General features: G+C 42.3%; 1 protein-coding gene across 1 annotated transcript in view; it reads left to right on the forward strand.

Moving 5' to 3' along the window:
- LOC310871839 (whirlin-like) overlaps positions 1-20,226 on the forward strand; it is a 91,085-nt gene that overhangs the window by 26,164 nt on the left and 44,695 nt on the right. The window contains exon 4 of the mRNA XM_083783474.1: positions 16,828-16,995. Coding sequence (XP_083639600.1) covers positions 16,828-16,995 — 168 coding nt within the window. The remainder of the gene's footprint in view (positions 1-16,827; positions 16,996-20,226) is intronic.

Here is a 20,226-nt window from a genome sequence, read left to right on the forward strand (position 1 = left end):
AGTCAGTCTGTCAGCTCCCTATAGAGAAGCTGCCGTTCCCATCAAAACAAGACTGCTGTTCGCTGCTGCTGTTGTCAAGTGTCCTTGAATGTACGTGGCTCTCCATTCTTCACCGAACCGGTGGGGGGGGTGGGGGGGGGGGGGGGTACTGTACTGTATAACTAAGAGAAAATATCTGAAGCCTCAGACAAAATCATTGTGTGATGGGGTGTGTGTGCGTGCACCAGGCTGCTGAGGGGGCTTGCACTCCATGGTATCAGGTGTGTATGTGTGTGCATGTGTGCGCCAGGCTGCTGAGGGGGGCTTGCACTCCATGGTATCAGGTGTGTATGTGTGTGCATGCGTGCGCCAGGCTGCTGAGGGGGTCTTGCAGGTGTGTGATATCGGTGATGGATGAAGGGGCAAAGAGAAGCAGCTGGCTTAGGAGATTTGGGGTGACAGACAATTTAGCTCAATGTACCTCCTACTAACAAATGCCAACACACACACGCGGGTGAGTGCACGCAAGCACATGCACACGCGCATCGTGCAGCAATGCATGTCGCACGCACGCACGTACGCACGCACGCACGCACCAACGCATTGATTTCTAGTAAGCCAAGGCAGCTTTATCTGTACAGCAATTCAAATATGTGCTTTACACAGAACATCAAGCAGTGGAAACACAATTATACATTGTACAAAAAAGTGACATTAGGATACAACATAGACAAATAAATAAAAATAACTCGATCAAAGGCAGCGGCAAACAGAAAGGTCTTCAGTTGTGTTTTGAAAGAAATAAAGAGTGGCAGCAGCAGAGCTGTGAATTGTATTCTGGGAGTTTGTTCCAGATAGGCGGTGCATGCAGGGTCACTTTGTGTTTGACAACATGCCACAGTGTTCATCGTTCATCCTAAAATGCATTGTCTCCTTGCACAAGTTTTCAGACTATTACAGTATCTAATTTTAGACTGACTGACTGATGAATTGACATCATTGGTCGGCCTGGCTGGGCCTGCTGCTCCTGCCAGAAAGCCTTACCCCGTCGTGGCCAAGACACCTACATGGCAACGCGGGTTCGAGTCCCGATTCCGACTACCGTTGCTGTGTGTCACTCCCCATCAGTGGCGTGCACAGATATACACTAAGGGGTGCTAGAGCACCTCACCCCCTGCCCTTTTTGGCAATGTGCTCTTAAAAAAAAAAGAAAAAAAAGTTTTATTTTTTTTCTTAATTTGTAGTGTGTGGACCATGGTGACATTGATCAAATCTTGATAAAAAAACCGCTTCTACTATATTATTTAGGCCCAGTCAGTGTCAGTGGTTCTTCGATAAATAAAAAATAGCTGACCTACAAGCTCGTAGCGCGCCACTCGGTGGCGCGCTATGAGCTTGTAGATCTGCTATTTTTCAATAGCTAAAGCACCAAAATGGGTTCCCAACTTCCCGCCCCAAAATGCGCTGCACAAGGTGCCCTTTTTTCACTTGAGCACCTGCCCCTCTAAATGTCTGTGCACGCCACTGCTCCCCATCTCTCTCTCCCAATTTCCTGTCAGACTACTGTGTGTACCTATCAATAACCTCTACATGCAACAAAACATGACTAACATTACAAGTATTTGACTTCGTATTTGACATATTCATACATGTACAGTATACAGTGCAAAGACAGATGCATCCAAACATGTCTCTCAGCTTACACACGCACATACGGATGTGCGCGCATGCACACACAGACACACACACTGCTCAGTCGAATTTGTACTTGAGTTAAAGTATTGGAGTACTCTCTTTTAAAAATACATACAGTAAGCACAAGAGAGCGTGCATTCTCTGTAATTACTGTGCATTGTAAAACAAAAAAGAAACGACAGCAATAAACATTTCAATTTGTCTTCGTGTGTTGTGCTGATTGCTGAAGATGACCAAACCAGTGTTGATTTCTTCACTGACTAAATAGAAGACTAAATATATTGACAAATTACTCAGCAAATTCAAACTAGACTAAAATGTTAGGAAGGGGCTAGTGCACAAGAGATGCAGTATAAGTCATTTTACAATCGGTTGCATGCTGAAAATAGCCGATCTACAAGCTCACAACGCGTGGCGTCCACCAGAGAGCTCCAGACTTCCCTCTCCAGAGCAACATTAATGACTTCCTCCTGGTTGATCCCGAGGCGTTCCAAGGCCAGTGAGTCAATGTAATCCCTCCATCTCATCCTTGGTCTGACCGGGGGTCTCCTCCCAGTGGGACGTGCTTCGAGGACCTCCCTATATAGGGAGACGCCCGAGAGGCATCCTAAACAGGTGCCTGAACCACCTAAGCTGGCTCCTTTCCAGGCTGTATTGTGCTGTTGTATATTTACCAAGAACAGGCCAATTTAAATTTAACTCAATGTTTGTGGTTCAATCAGTCTAGAGATGTGTTGTTCACGTTGGGCAAATGGTGCGACAGACCAAAACGTAGCCTATATGCAGTATATTCAAAGTATATTTGTGAATTATTGTCTTTATTTTTATTTTTTTATACACATTATTTATTATTATTATTATTATTATTATTATTATTATTTGTTTGCATACCTCTATTAGTCTTCTATTATGTCTATGTATATTTGTATGTGCCTTTTATTTCATATGGTGCAAGATACCGGGGTTGTGGCTCTTTCAGAGCGGGAACTCTGGGGGAGGGGAGGGAAAAAAGGGAAAAAAAAAAAGTTCGAAAAATGTTGTATAATATTTTCGTGTGAACATTAATAAAATAAAGTATATTTGTGAAAATAATGCAACTCATTGCTCGGATTTGCGCAGTAAGTGCAAAGTATATGAATAATCTTAACGAACAAATGATGTTATGACGTCGCTTATGTGTAACCTACAGATTTGTGCCAGTCTTGGGAGAGTGAATCTTTACTCAGAACAATAATAGCCTATACTGTACCTACCATGTCGTATAAGTGTCACATCACATCATATCCCATTGCATTTGAAGGTATATATAAGCTTATTAGAGAACACGCAGAGCCTGCACTGCTGTGCCTGGCAGCCAGGAGTTGAATCACAGTGACAGGGTGATCCTCAGGCCCTTTTATACACCAGTGTTGTTTTCGTCGACTAAAACTATGACGAAAAATGTTTTTCACTGACGAAAACTAAATTAAAACAGTAAGCACGAGTGTAATTACTGTGCATTGTATAAAAAAAAAGCAATAATAATAATACAGCAATAAACATTCCAATTAAACACATTTGTTGTTCTGATTGCTGAAGATGACCAAACCAGTGTTGATTGTTTCACTAACGAAAACTAAATGGAAACTAAATAAAAAATTAAGCTATGGTGACTAAAACTATGACTAAATATACTGACAATTTCATCAACAAATAAAAACCAGACTAAAATGTTAGGAAGGGACTAGTGGACAAGAGTCATCCAGTATAAGTCATTTTGCAATTAGTTGCATGCTGAAAATAGATGATCTACAAGCCTTGTAGATCGTCTATTTTCAGCGAAGTGAAAAAAATCACACCAGTGTGAACCGAGTGGTGCAACTCCCGTCTATTGGTTCTCTGTACAGCCATTACGACGGCATCAAGGCCAAAACACTAAAACATTCCAGGTGACTAAAATGTGACTAAAACTAAATGAAAACGTTTCAAGAGACTATGACTAAAACTAAAATAGAAATGTTGCTTAGAGTCTTCGTGTAATAATGCCTGATGGTTGCCTGCTGCTGCACGATTAATCGGAAAACAGATCGCAATCTACATTCAGACATCTATTCGATCTCATTTCTAAATTTGAGCAAGAATTGCACAGCACTAGTTGGCCGTCTCATATGTTTTTGCTACGAGAGAGACTTTAAGAGGTTTAAGTCAAGCACTTTGATGTTGTCTGTTTAAAGCCACAGTATACGTATGGCTCCAGGTGACACATTTTGAATGTAGGTAATGTTCAGTAATTACACAGACTAAAGACAATGCAGCACTAGTTGGTGTCATGCACCAAAAACCCCCCCACCCCTCCACCCCATATAATACGTCTCTATCCCTGCATCAGTCCTGAGCCATGCAGCAGAGCTGCCCGAGAGCTGCACTTCCACCCACTCCATTCCAAATCGAGCATCGCAGAGTGCCGCGGGAATGCGTGCCGGAATCCAACACAACAGGCACTCGAGTGTCGCTCGAGTCTCTGCCTGTTACGGCTCTGATCTTTTGCCTCTCTCCAGCCTGGATGGCTCTGTGCCCGGGGCACTCTCAGGCCCGGAATAGAAGCAAGCTATATACTGTACTTCTGTTCTGACTAAACGTTTAATTCTCTCTGTGGTGATATAATCATGCATGATGCAGTGAATGGACTTTTTTTTATTATAATACTGAGACGCGGCCGGATCGCTTGCAATGGTCCCCCCCCCCCCCCCCCCCCCCCCCCCTGTCAATCTAGGTCAGACTTTTTTGTATCTTCAAGGGCCATCCACATGAACAAAATGTACAGCCTTAAGGGTGATATAACCTGTTTTTTTGGGGACATTTTAATGATGGCCAGTTCTATGTTTTCTGACTGCTGAGTGAGTGGTAATTAATGGATGAGGAACAATGTAATGATGAATGTTATGTCTGTCCCCTTGAGGTACCGTAAGTACATTTTGTGATATTTGTCCTCTGCATTTACCCATCCTAAGTACAGGAGCAGAGGCTGCTGTTAATACTGCACTTGGGGAGTATAGTTCAGGGGTTATGTCTACTATTCAGGGACACACAGATTGAGCAGGCCAGCAGGAGGCAATGACCTTCTGATTCCCAGACGAGCCTCTCAGTCTCTATGCATGCATCTATGGCCGCCCGCAATTGGTGCTCTGAGGTCCCTTTGCTGTAGAACATATATACATGGGCAACTGGCGGCCCACCTTCACTTAGTGTGGCCCTTAATGAGGCCCTCAGGTCAATATCAGATATTGATATTGATATATTATTTATTTCAGCTGTTACAATTCCAAACATGGAAACATGACCCGCTTTTTAGTCTAAATTAGTAGATTAATGACTAGTATTAAAATGTCAGTCTTTTTTTTATTTCCACTGTATTTGTATTTAGTTCATAAAGTTAACATAACTATAATTAAAGGCATTTGACAGGCATTTGAAATTAAATATTTTTTTTCAGTTTAGAGACCAGGATTACTGCATGTACACATGCAGTTATTTGACACGTTTGTAATGTTCGAACGTCACTCGATATAACTTAAAAACAAACGCGGGTGAAACATGCAACGCAGGCATATTGTGGTGTGTACAGTTTTATTTTTTTGGCTTTCGCCTTTATTTTATATTTTTTATGGAGGGACAGACAGTAGGCTGACAGGAAATGGGGAGAGAGATGGGCCTGTGACATGCAGTAAAGGCCGTCGCGATCGGGAGTCGAACCCGCGGCACACTGCCAGACTGGATTACCAGCCATGGTGCCTGGACCGCTGAGCCACGGCCCAGGCCGGTGTGTACAGTTTTTTGACACGTTTGTAATGTTCAAAGTATAAAAATAGATAAGGCGGGCAGTCTGCTGTCCTCCTTTGGTACTTTATTGGGACATGCAGACTGAAAGAAGCTTAGATCCAGAAATCAAACCAAAGCCACAGAAGTATATGTGCTTCCTTCCTGGCTGCTTTTTATATATTCTTCACATCCATGATCCAAAAAACGAAGACAAGATAAAGAAAACGTTATTGTCCATTAAATCTTGCATAAATTGAAAATGTGTCTTTGGCACACCTGCAGTCAGTATACATCTTAAAAAAACATGACATAAAATACACAAATGCACGCATTAAAATACTATATGACATGCATTCCCATGACGCAGCAACAGTGATCATGGGCTGAGGGGATTAGGTGGTGGAGCTATTTAAACATTATAAACGACGTCTTGTAACCCTTGTTTTTTGCAAATGACGCTCTAACACACCTGATGGTAACGGGTCAAATTCAGGGCGAAGAGGGTGGGACTGGGTCCGGGGACCCCCAGGGGTCCTTGAGGGAGTTCCAGGGGGTCCCCAGCTAAATGATAGTTAGGAACCAAATGGACCCTAATGAGTCTGTAACTCAGAGAGTGTACAAATGGAACCAAATGGACCCTAACGGTCATTCCATGCGCTACGTCCAACAAGGGAAACTCCCCCCTGTCAGGTGCAAAAGGAGCAACTTGGACACTCAGGCATGAAGGAAGCATGAGTTCAAGTCCGTTGCTCTCCCCATGTCCCTCATATATGGGGACTATGTTGGCGGAGGGTGTGTAGAGCCCAGGATCACATTAGATAATTGACACAGGGGTGAAAAATGGGTTACAAAATCGTGGGATTTTTTAAATATTATATAAAAAAAGGCAGTGCAGTGTGCAAGAGCATAGTACAGTAACATCTATCGTTACTGTAATGACATTATGCTGTATCAGACGGAGACCATTCCTTTAGTTTACCATGTCTCGTCTTTAGTCTCTCTACCCCCCCCCCCCCTTAAACTTCAGTCAGTAAATAGTACTCTTTCTACCCCCCCCCCCCCCGCTTAAACTTCAGTCAGTAAATAGTTCACCTTCTTCATCTTCTTCATGTGCTCTCTTTTTCTCTCTTAAACTCCAGAGTAATCTTTCTTCCATCTCCCTGCATTCTTCTTTGCAACCTCTCTCTCTCTCTCTCTCTCTCTCTCTCTCTCTCTCTCTCTTGCTTGTAATGGTGTTTCTGGGGCTGCAGTCTTTTGGGGGTTAGTTGTGGCAGCCTGAGTGTGCCAGCAGCCTACTTACTGTAGTGATCTGGAACCATCTGCTGGGACTGCGACGCTGCTTCTCCCCGGGTGGAAAACGGGCAGGGAAATTGGACTTATAGAGAGCTGGAATTGCGGTAATTGGCCCAGATGCGGCGATCCGGCTGAGTCAGGCAAACATTTGAGTTAATTTAGGCACATGTCGGGATCTTAAAAAAAAAGAATACATGATCTGTCTGTCTGTCTGTCTGTCTGTCTGTCTGTCTGTCTGTCTGTCTGTCTGTCGTGCATGTGTCCATCTGCATGTCTGTCCGTCTTAGAGAGAGTCCCCAACCTGAATTCGAACCCGGCTCATCTGTGTGGGAAGTCAGAAACCTATACCAGCCAAGAAATCGGCTTCTTGGCTTAAAGATGGAGTGCCGTGATTATTTTCCACACTAAAACATCAGGTATTGTTATATAAGGAGGAAGATTTTTTATTTTTTTCAAAAGTGTACAGTATTTATTAAAATGTCGTTTTTATGTGGAAACGCCCACCAGTTCATTCAAGTATGCCTGGTTTGCCTGGTGGGTGGTGATGGATGGGTGGTGATCCACCTGAACTGAAATCACATCATCTTTAACCCACAGCTGTTGATGAAGGGGGAGGGGATGACATTGTGATGTCACTATATCACTGCACGTTTGACTGTCAAAGGTTTCAGCCTCCAGGAAGAAACTCAAAATAGCAAAGGGAAGACATAATTGAACATAACAACCACTCCAAGGGGTCTATACTGTCAGCTCATGACATAAACACATTAAAAACTGGACAAAAATACAAAAATCACGGCACATCTTTAAGGTCTCTGTCACATGATGTGAATGAGGTAATTCACTCAAAATAAATAATACCAATCTTTATTGGTTAACTTCTGTGACACTGATTATGTCACAATAATTGCCTAGCTTGACTGTGACTGACCGGAGAGAGGACTGGACAAGAATGAGGAAGGAAAAAAAACACTGTCAGGCTAAATTATCCCCCTGTTGCGCAACGCCCACAAACTGCAACCTTGGATTGAGCCAGTAGTGCAGTGGGCCGATCCATCATGCGTCTGAGCCGTCTCTGAGGTGCGTGCGTGCGTGCGTGACGGTGTGCGTGCGTGCGTGAGTGACGGTGTGTGTGTGTCGGTCGGGTCATGCAGGGTGATGATGAAGTGTAGGCTATGGTAGCCTGGGTGGGGTTAATGCATGGTGTGACCTAGTGTTGTTTTCGTCGACTAAAACGAAGACAATTTGTCCACTGACAAACTAAATGGAAAGTAAATGAAGACTAAGCTATGATGACTAAAACTAAGCCTAAATATACTGACAATTTCGTCAAGAAATAAAAAACTAAATTGAAATGTTAAGAAGGTACTAGTGGACAAGAGATGCAGTATAAGTCATTTTACACTTGGTTGCATGCTGAAAATAGCAGATATACAAGCTCTGAGCTTGTAGATCGGCTATTTTCAGCAAGTGAGAAAACAGTCATTATGACGGCATCAAGGCCCCGCGAAAATACATTTTGTTCGACTACATCAACTGTAGATTTAGTCGACTAAAATCTTATGAAATGTAGTCGACTAAGTCGACTAAAACATTCCAGGTGACTAAAACTAAATAAAGTGTGTGTGTGTGTGTGTGTGTGTGTGTGTGTGTGTGTGTGTGTGTGTGTGTGTGTGTGTGTGTGTGTGTGTGTGAGTGAATTCTTGTGTGCATATGGGTATAAATGTGTGTAGTCTGTACTGCCACCTGTGTTTGTGTACGTTTACCGTATAGATGCAGACTAGACCCATTGACTCAGCAATACGTTGTCCTTGGACGTGACTTCCACTTTGGGCTTGTGAGGAAGCAGATCGACCGACGGTGGCCCTCTGATTTATCTTGCAAGGCTGGCAGCCAGATTCTTACGTCATCCTACTTACTGCGGTGTCTTGCACCGAAAGTATAGCAGATTTACAAGCTCACCACGCATATTGGAGATGCGCCTCGTTGTGAGCTTAGATCACAACATACGTACATATATGAATTAGGCATGACTGTCTCAGTGCTGAAGCACACAGTGAACATGCCGATCAGAAACGTCACTTAAGCCATTCTGTAACTTTTGGTGTTTTAAGCATTATGTTATATTTGTAGCTATTGAAAATAGCAGATCTACAAGCTCAAGTGCCGCGCTATGAGCTTGTAGGTCTGCTATTTATTTTTAAATCGTGAACATGCGGCACAAATCTTTTAATATATATTCTTTCAGAGCGAACGTTTTTAACTCAAATCTTTGCTTCTGAGGGGTTCCTTCCTGGAACAACATTTTTTCAGGTGGCGGTCGGTGGCCAATTACATATCATTTTTGGCGTCCTTGACATGAAATATTGAGCACCACTGATACAGAAACATAGGTATTTCAGAAAACTGTCAGGATAAATAGGATAAGCATTGTTCACTGAGCAGGAGGGAACAGGGAAGCGAGTATATAGAGTTTATTGCTGCTCGTGTATGGTTTAGTGCTGTATTTATTTATTGTTCATTATTATTACTCTTTGCTACTGTCATTCCTGGAATTTCCCCCTGGGGGATTAATAAAGTGTTATCCTATCCTAGGGGCGGCAGTGGCGTGCACAGATAGACACTAGGGGGTGCTAGAGCACTGCCTGCCCTTTTCCCTCTGGACAAATGTGCCCTTTTGTACAGTGTACAGTATATGGACCACGGTGACATTGATCAATTCTTGATAAAAAGAAGCTTCTAATATATTATTTAGGCCCCAAAATCTATAAATCTCACACTATTAAGGCAACCGGCCGGTTCCACGTGCACACGTTGCCCTTTTTGTGCTCACAACGCGGCGCGTTGTGAGCTTGTAGATCGGCTATTTTCAGCGAGTGTAAAATCAGCCATTACGACGACATCAAGGCCCGCCAAAATACTTTTTAGTCGACTAAATCAACCGTAGATTCAGTTGACTAAAATCGCATGACATTTAAGTCGACTAAAACTATAGACTAACACAAAGAAATTCCAGGTGACTGCAATGTGACTAAAACTAAATGAAAACTATTCAAAACACTGACTAAAACTAAAATCAAAATTTGCTGCCAAAAACAACACTGCTGCCTGTGTTACCTTATTGTCACCACCAGGCCGAAGGCCGTCCGTGTGTCCGTCCGTCCGTGTGTCCGTCCGTCCGTCCGTGTGTGTGTGTGTGTGTGTGTGTGTGTGTGTCCCCGTGAGCAGCTAATCTCGGCCACCGTTAACCCGGTCGATGCCAAATTTTGCACACACACTCCCTGGATGCCAACGATGAACCTCTGCCCCAAACTTTCCAGAACGGCCTGTTATAGCGCCACCAGGAGGCCGCTTTGTGCAAAAAAGTTTTTGCACAGTACACCTACAGATTTTGTCCAAACATCACGCACATTGGTACACAGTCTCTCTAGAGCCATTCAACGAAACCGGTCTTTCAGATTTCTCAGACTCCATCCTGATTGGTTAAGATTGGCTTCCGGCCCAGGCTGTGGTGTAACGGTCTGGGCACCGGACTGGTGATCCAGTCGCGGTGTGCCGCGGGTTCGACTCCCGGACCCGACACGGCCTTTACCGCATGTCATCCCCCCATCTCTCTCCCGTTTCCTGTCAGCCTACTGTCTATCCCTTAAAAAATCAATAAAAAGGCATAAGCCGCAAAAAAATATCTTAAAAAAAAAAAAAGATTGGCTTCCAAAGTTCACAGGAGTGCTCAGTTTCAAACAAAATGCTGCAAATCATGAACACATCGCGTGATTTCCGTTAAATTGTGCACGCACATTCCCACTAGGCCGAGGACGAAATGCCACATGAACAATTTCAACTCAGCCTCAAGGTGGCGCTATAACTGGCCGAAAAGTGTTTTTACCTCTAACTGCACGGATCTGTGGATAACTTTGTATGCCAAGAGGCCAAGGAAAAACCTTTGCCTGGAATTTTTCACATCTGCTCTTTATAGCGCCACCAGGAGGCCGACATATGTAAAACACATTTTCTATTATTACTCCTTCAGTTTTTTTTTACTTTTGTTGCCCTTTTATCCAACCACCAGATGAAGGCAAGCTGCAATGTCCTACATTCCTATCCTGGTGGAGACCTGTGCCCAGAAGGGCACTTTTTCTAGTTTAATTCTCAGATGAGGTTGAGCATCTGATGTGCTATGAAATGTTGTGTGAGGTTCAGGTGCAATGAATGAACAAGCAGAGGCGACCTCTGGGACCTTGACTAGCTTTTTTAATGTAGACAGAGAGAAGAAAGTAAAGGAACATAATCAAATATAAAACTTGGCAAGAAACACATGGTGTTGTTGGAGGACATCTGCAGGGCAATGGCACCTTTTAACATCCTGAGTGCACAGGACAGAGTTCTCCGCCCTATCAATTAGTAACGCCCAGCGCTCAAGACGGAGATTGATCAATAGGACGGAGATTATTGATATAAAAACCGGTCGCATCGCTCCACAGGCTGGGTGCATCTGTTGCCCAACGTTATTTTCCGGTGGGACGTCATTGAAAATGTTGCCCCCCATTTTAGCCGACGAGATAAAAAATCTTAAAACGTTAATAACTCTTGATCTAGATAGGAAACGTGGAGATAGATTTGGGGAGTTTTCAAAATGGGGCATGATCGCTCTGCCAAGTCAAACCCATGACACACATTAGTAAATAATATTCACATTGACAGTTTTACAGCTAGGGCTCAGTGAGAGTGGAAGACCATCAGTCTTTATACACTGTAGTTTCCCTATTGAATCCCTCTATGACTCGTTCACAACTTTTGCATCTACATTATATTGCATATCTCTCTCGCTCTCTCTCTCTCTCTCTCTCTCTCTCTCTTTCTCGTCGGGTTTGAATAGCACACGTACATAAATCATGTCAATACGTATTTTTCTCCCCCTAAAAAGCATAAATAAAGGAGCTTTACAACATGGTCTTTCAGGATAGGTGAACAGAATATATATAGGCTACTGTAAAACCACCTCTGAAACCCCACCTCTTCAGACTCCACCTTGTACTAGCCTCGAGTCGACGACATTGCAGGCGTATGCAAAGGCTAAATTATGTCATTCTAGATAGCATTTTATGTAGACATAGCATTCTATAGTCACGTGTATACTTAGTTTCATTTTACAGATATTTTACTGTTAGACAGATGTTAGGTTCTTACTAGCTTGTAATGCTCAATTTCTGTAAAAGCGCGCTATATAAATGCACCATTTACCATGTTTCTTTCTTATTTAATTAACCTTGCATTGACCACAGTCCAGTGGAAGTGTTTTGTGAGGCTCAGATTGTTGGCATTCAGCCTGTAACAGCACCGTTTCCTGTCCTGACCTGAACCTGCATTCATTGATTGCTTGTCTAAAGGCGAGATTTACTTATAAAACACTAGATAGGCAGGGCACAAGTAAATTACCAAGATTTTCACGGGGAAGCTTTCAAAAGGCATACCAAAAAAAATTGGATTTTTGGCGCAGCAGTTCTGACCTGCTGAAGCAGCACAACTGCTGATAGGCCATTTTCAAAACCATGGTCAATTAAATGGATTTTACCAATTATTTTCTCAAACCTCAGTAAGATAAAGGATGAAAAAAGAAAGGCTGACTTAAACTAGTGGGGCAGGCAAACCAAGGATGGAAAAAGGGGACATTAATACACAGTTTGACATTCAGTGATGTGATGTTGGATGGATGCCCATGCAGCCATACAGCCACACAATCAAACCCACACGCATGACAACAAACTAATGTGTGTGTGGCCTGTCGTTGATACGGTATCAAAGCAGACATGCTGGTACTGTATGCAACACAAGCGGCAAACAAACAATGCTATTTTTGGCTCGACTGCAACAATGAGGCCAGACCCCATCCACGCATACAAATGACTTTGATTGAATGTTAGTTACAATCTACATCAGTGGTTCCCAAACTATTTCATGACCCCCAAATTGACATTAATTAGCCCGCGGACCCCCATTTGAAAAGATATGCCAGTGTACCCCAATGGAGAAGATTTTTACAGCTCTAGCGGTGATTTTCACAGATTTTTCAAGGACCCCCAGGTTTGACTTGAATTAGGCTACAGACTCCCATTTAATGGCATTTATATCTCTGGGACCCCCATGGATATTGTAAAATCACAGTTCATTTATTAATGAGTTAATGAGTTACAGATCCATAAGGGTCCATTTTGTTCCTAATTTATCATTTAGCTGGGGTCTCAAGGACCCCTGTGGGTCTCAAGGACCCCTGGGGGACTGTAAATGGAGAATGTGCGTAAAACACTTCAGGTTCAGGCCAGGGCTACCATGAGCTCACAGTGTGTTGCGAGTTTGTAGATTTTTTGTTTATGCTGGGGACCTGGAATTTAAGTGGTTTATAGTCAGTCAGAGTATCCTTATCTCTTTATACTTTATTGCAGCGTCAAGTTTCACAAGCATAACCACCACTGAAATCGGACATCTCCCTCCATGTTACAAAACATTGTGTTACCGCGGCACAGTGTTTACTCGCCTGGTAGAGACACTCTATAGATATGATCAATTAAACTTAACGTAATATCAAAAACCAACAGCCATTAAGTCATCAATAATGTTTATAGAACACATTGTAGTGAATTCTAAGTAGTTTAGAGACAGTTGGAACTTGGCACGGAGCCATCGTTGTGCGGTCGAAACGAATGGTGTCGGTAGCCTACTTGGAATTCACTAAAACATGTTCAATAAACATCAGATGAATTAATGGCTTTTTAAAATGTATACATTATGATAAGTTTCAGTGATCATATCTATAGAAAAGTGTCTCTTATTACCATGCGAATATATCAGTCCATTGTGTTGTGCTGGATCATGTCCATGCAGTCGAGGAAAACATTTCAATCGGCCTCTAGCTTGTTTAATTTTCTAAATTAGCGTTCCTTGTCGAGTGGCAACAAGGATCTGTGCCTGTGATCTGGCAAGCCATGACGCCTACTTTAGTAGTATTTAAAGCATCTGCGTTTGAAAACCCAACACTCCACTGTTTATTCTGGTTGTGAGAACTCTGAACTTTCCCCCGGCTCCCCCCCCAGCTATATTGACGCTCCTGATGACAAAAGTCGGTGTCCATCCCTCCAGACATATGGTGTTAAATGGTGGTTACTTGGTGTATTTAACAAACTTTCAATAACTTTCCTGTGTTATTTTGCCCATAATTAACCTATAACAGGAATGATTTATTGATTGATGATTGATTGTTAGCCAAGAGGAAAATTTGCAAGAGAGGCCAACTTTGCGTCTATTCATTTCCAATGGGAGAATGAACGTGAACACAGCTTCTGAACCATTCCTTAAAGGTATATTCAGTGATTTCACTAAAAAAAACCTTAGGTTTCGTTTTTGGCTGGGACCCAGCCTTTCGTCCAATCAGGATAGAGAGTCAAAAACGAAACCTAAGGTTTTTTGACCCCCAGGGGTTAACTGGGGACAGGGAGGAACTCCTTATATGGTCAGCACACTCTATAGTAGAGAGGATTATCACAACAAAACAAAAAAATAAGTGATATTTGAATTAAGTGAAATCACTGAATATACCTTTAACTCCATGGTCACTGAACTAAATACTGGACCCAATCATCCCAAGGCACACAATATTTACACGATATTCATAGTAAAATGGCTTATTTTAAGCAAACCACGCCTACTATATTTAGGAGACCATTTGTAGGCTTTGTGTACCATTTTGCCTCTATTGGCTCCAATGAAGTTGGCCCATCTTCATACATAGACCATCTTTGTTGTTAGCTCCAGTGTAAGGAGCATACCAACCCTGGGTTTGTGCATAGGGAACCTATCAACATTGGTTTTGCGTAAAGTGGGACATTGAGTACTCTAATTATTATGTTTATATTATTATGTGGATAATTGGTTGAGTAATACATGTATGTGACACTTTAAAATGTGTATTATGAATTGTGATGTCTCTGGACATTGAGAATTAATTGGATAAATTGTGGAATCAATTCAGGTTTGGTATGGTCCAGTGGGAGGGGCCTATATAAGTAGGGAGACCTGCCAGTCAGTTAAGGTTCCTGAACTTCCTGGGGAAGATCTGGACAGTGTGCTGAGGGAAGATTTCACAGAGATTCTGGGTTAAGGAATTATGGGATGGGATCACAATGGGTGGACTTTGTTACACTTTTAGTTTGTTGGTAGATATGGAAGATAGTAAGATTATGTTTGATCTATAATTTAGATCAAATAATGCACCAATAGATGGATGCCAAACAAAAAGAAGAATTCAGTTAAGGTAGGACTGTGGAGGTGAGAAGACCAATTGGGCCAAGCTGACCAGTTAGTGTTAAAATACTAAATACTAAATACTTTTGTTCCATTTCATTTTGACCACTGGTCGTTTGTGTAAAAAGGAGAATAAAAATAACCACTTCATCTCTGCATCAAGGACTCTCTGGCCATTTCTCCAGTATTTTTTCTAGATTTGCTATTTTTCAACCGTTGCATTTCGGCAAACACTACCCACACTAGGTCAGAGTGTGACGGTTGTCCGGTTGGCCTTGCAGTGCACTCATTTGTTCACTGTCTATCGAAACGAAGCAGAAATGCCAAAGAAGAATATTATATGTTGATGCACGATGCAGTGTTGATGAGACCACATGAGTCATAAGTGCGTCGTCTGATTTCCTGCCTGAGTTATTCTTCATTGTGTGCCAGTGTCACACACTTAAAATAGCACATCTTCAAGCTAATAATGTGCTGCAGTGCAGGCATCATGATGCGTTGTATGTTGGCTTGTAGATGTAGAACGTTTGGTGTGCAACACCCGTGTGCAACTAACTATGACTCTGGCTTTAACATCTCTTTACTGCTTCTAGCTAATGAAACATTTGCCCAGTGGACATAATATAATGGCATTATGGGCCATATGACATGATGTGAAAGAGCACACACACACACGGACGGATGACTGAGTCCTATGATTCATCCACAGAAGTATAAGGTAGCCTTGGATCAAGACGGTCATCGGTCATAAAATATGACAGTCTTGTATCAAGGCTGAAGTCTATGGTAGACTTGGCATGTTATTGCTTCTCCTCAGTGCCACTTTAATCAGAATAGATTTAGACCAGGTGACTTGTGTGTGTGTGTGTGTGTGTGTGTGTGTGTGTGTGTGTGTTTCCCCCATGCCAGTGTACCTTCTGTTTTTAGTATTCTCGATCCAAACGCGATGCAAACTTTAGAGCATACATGGGCATTGAGCAACTTCAGCCTTCACTTAATGCGGCCTGCAGGTTAATATACTGATATATTATTGATTTGATTTCAGCTGTTAACAATTTCAAGCATGCAAGCATATGACATGCTTTAAAATGTTGTCTTTTTCATCTACCGGTATTTGTATTTAAGTTCATAAAGTTAACGCATTAAGCAATAAGTTAATGCACTCCAGATTCCAATTCAAATAATGTCAAAAGATTATTCAGGATTCCAATTAAAACATAATCTAATCTACATGCCACATTTGGCCCCCACTTACACTTAATGTGGCCCGGTTAATATCCGAATATTGATATATGCCTGATTTCAGCTGTTACAATTCCCTGCTTTAATTACTTCAGTCTATATTAGTAACGGGATGACTACTATTAAAAGTAACCTACAGTATAACTATATTAATTTGAAATTAAATAAACATGTTACTTTTCAGGATTCCAAAAATAAAAACAGGATTTCAATTCAAACATAAAAAATGACGATGCAATGTGGCCCTTTGGAGTGAGTGTGGAACTATAGTGGCCCTCTCCATCGCCAAAGTTGTCTGCCCCTTACCTTCGAGAGGTATAGTAGTAAATCATGCATGCTCGATAGAAGGTGATGCCCTGAAGGCGACTCTTCTAAGGCGTACCTTCTGTCTGGTGGCAGAAACTTTATCAATAAATCAGAGGCAGATCCTTCCTTCACGCAAGACTTTATGAAATAAATATTGACTTCCACACCACATAATATTTCTCTCACACACTCCACCTCGCTCCGTCTGTCTCCCTGCAGGCGCTGAAGGGCTGCAAGAGGCTGTCCATGTCGGTGTGCTCCGTGGGGTGTATTCCTGGAGGTCACATGGCCAACCATATCTACAGCTGGGTGGACGCGCGAGGCCGCAGCGTGTCACCTCCCCCTGACATGGCCGACGGCACCGGGCGCTTCCATGACGAGAGGACGGTATAAGGATGTTTCATGTGTTTGCGTGTGCGAGCGTGAGTGTATGTGTGTGTTGGATAGAGATAAAGACAAATGCACGTGCGTGCGCACACACATACACTTTATTTAACGTTAAATCAAATAATGATGTAGGCCTACTTATAATATATGTGACAAAATATATATGTCTACATATAAATGCCATATAATCACTATAATAAAAGAGAATAGGTACACAAAAAAAATGCAGATTAGTGTGCTAGTATTACGCATTAGCTTACGCATGTTTCATGATAAATGTTTCTATGTGATGTATTCCCATGCTTTTTTGTTCTTGCTTAATGTAAGTCACCCTGGATTAAGAGCGTCTGCTAAATGCCTAAATTGTAAATTGTAGTATCAAAAATATGAAAATGTATAATCCTACACTAGCAGGGAAGTGACAGTGACGGTTACAAACCGCATATCCTGAATCAAGTTATAAAACAAAAACAAACAAGACAAAACAACACACAACATGGCATGGTCACCCCTCAAAGCAGAACATAATGACCATAATGGTGCACCCACACATAGTTCCTCAAAGCAGAACATATATAATGAACGTAACAGTAACACATATAGCTCCTCATAATAAATATACTAAAACAACCAGGGCTGGACTGGGACAAAATTTCGGCCCCGTCATTTCCGCGCAAATTTGGCCCAGACCGGCCCACCACAACCAGTGAGCATATAGCAGAAACTCCACCGCCTGCTCTGTCGAGGCACACACAAACGCACAAGCCCTAATACCACCACTTTTACAGAACAACATAAATGATACAAACCAACAGACAACTACACAACCCTTTTTTTGCTCTCACAAGAATGATGCTGGCAAAAGGATTCAAGATAGATATTTGTCACTCACTGATACAGGTACAGTGAAATTATCATGATGGCACTGGCAGAATGGCAGCAGGCCCGAACTGGTCCGCAGGACCACCGGGACCTTTCCTGGTGGCCTGCCGCCTAGCTATTGGTCTGCCTGCCTGTCAATTTTCTTTTTTTTAATCAATCTGGAATGGCATGGAACTGTAAGTTACTTATACTTACCACGCTTCCTCAAATTTGGATACTGAGCCTCTCAAGGCTCGATTAAAGTAGCAAGTTTTATGGATGTCATATAGGTCTTACCCGAATTCTGTCATCATCATGGGTGATGAAAGTCTCTCCAAAAGTCCATGACATAATACATATTGTATTATGTGAACAAAATGTATCAGTCTAAGGGGGATTGATCCAAAGTTTGCCCTGGCTTTTCTTTTCTTGGTAATTACATCCAAAGTGAGACAATGTTCCTGCAGTCTACGGTTCCCGCGGAATCGATAGCCCACCGACGCTGAACCGCTGCTCTCTCGGCGTCGTTGAATCAACGGTCAAGTGGCCGTCAGCATTTGACAACAATTTGTAAAGCAGCATGAATTAGCGGCGACTGGAAATCAATGTATGTTTCTCTCACGGTGCGTCCAAAATGTCCTGCCCCGCAGTCTGTTCACCTCCTCTGACTACTGAAGGGAAACTGCTGCATAAGCACCAATCAACTCTGTTGATGAGGCAAAGCATCCAAAAACTTCTTGGAAAGCAGATTCACGCCTTGTTATATAAACTGCTGAAATAACTGGGGTGTAAAGTTTATTCTAACACAAAATGCTAAGGGCTTCTATTTTCATTTGTTTGATTAGTGGGAAGACTGATATGGCTTCCTGGCTATGGGCCTGAGGTTTGGGGCAGTGTGGTTTAGGTTGTGGGCCAGGGAATGATTTGTTGGCTCCCACTATGAAGCCCGATACAAGGCATGAATCTCCATCACTGGAGGTGCCAGTCGATATGCCCGCATGCCAGCTCTCTGCTTTATGAAACCAACCTGTGGGAGTGTGATGGCTACTCTTCATTAACCACTTGAACTCCATGCAGCATCCATATTCTGGCTGGGGGGAACATAGCCGACTATCCAAATATTTCTGGTGAAGAGATTTGGTGTAGACCAGTGAGTGGTTTTCAACCTTTTTCATATCAAGTTCCATTATTTATTTGGCATTTGAGCCACGGTGCAGATGTTTTTTTTTTTTTCAACTTTTTCATGAACAGATATAGACAAGGACATACAAAAAGCAAAAAGACAAACAATTGAACATTACAGTATGTGTTGCCAACTCAGAAAATATAAATAAAAATAGTAGATAAATGCTATAATTGTAAGAGATCACTCACAGACAGGATAATAATAAAAAAATGCAAACAGTATGTGAGCGTGCGCGCACATACTCGCACACACACACACACACACACACACACACACACACACACACACACACACACACACACACACACACACACACACACACACTCACAGGCATACACACATCCACACACAATAAAATTGGACAGTAAAGTACGGTTTATAAAGAAAATAAATAACTACGGTGCAGATGTTTAACAATACTTTAACTCTTGAGAGCATGAAATGAAACCAAATGGTTTCAATTTTACACTATCCAGAGTTAAAGATCCTTATCTTATAATTCCTTAATAATTATCTAATTATCTAAAAAAGTCCTTACCAAGTCTGTCATTTAGCTGAGGACCACCTGGAACCCCCCTCAAGGACCACTGGTGGTCCTCGAACTACTGCTTGAAAACCACTGGTGTAAACGGGGGGCAAAATCGGTCCAAGTACAGTTGCAACTCGGGTCGGTTTTACCACAGTCTATACTCTACTGTACTCTATACTCTTATAGACCTTCACAAGTTCACCTTGGAAGGTCCCCCTTTGGCTGAGGTTTGGATTCCCACGCAGGAGAACCGCGTTTGAATCCAGATGGTTTACGTCAGTGGTTTTCAACCAGTGGTCCAGGGACCACCAGTGGTCCTTAAGGGGGTTCCAGGTGGTCCCCAGCTAAATGATGGAGAGTTGGTAACTAAATGGACCCTTGTAGCTCCTGAGAGCGTAAAATGAAACCAAATGGATCTGCATTACTAAGTTAATTTACAAGACGTCTACACAATTAGAGAATGTCAAATAATTATTATTTTGTTCAACGTTTGCCTGTTATCAATCCTAATGGTAACAACATCAATACAGCATGGAATTGTCGACAAACTCTTATCCAACGACAACAAAATATTCTTTAGTTTTAGGTCTGTGAGGCTAGATCTAATTGAATGGTGGACGGTCTGTGGCTCATAGTGCCAATTGAATAGTGGGCC

Source organism: Protomyctophum parallelum (assembly GCF_964188405.1).
Source record: "Protomyctophum parallelum genome assembly, chromosome: 15".
NCBI lineage: Eukaryota > Metazoa > Chordata > Actinopteri > Myctophiformes > Myctophidae > Protomyctophum > Protomyctophum parallelum.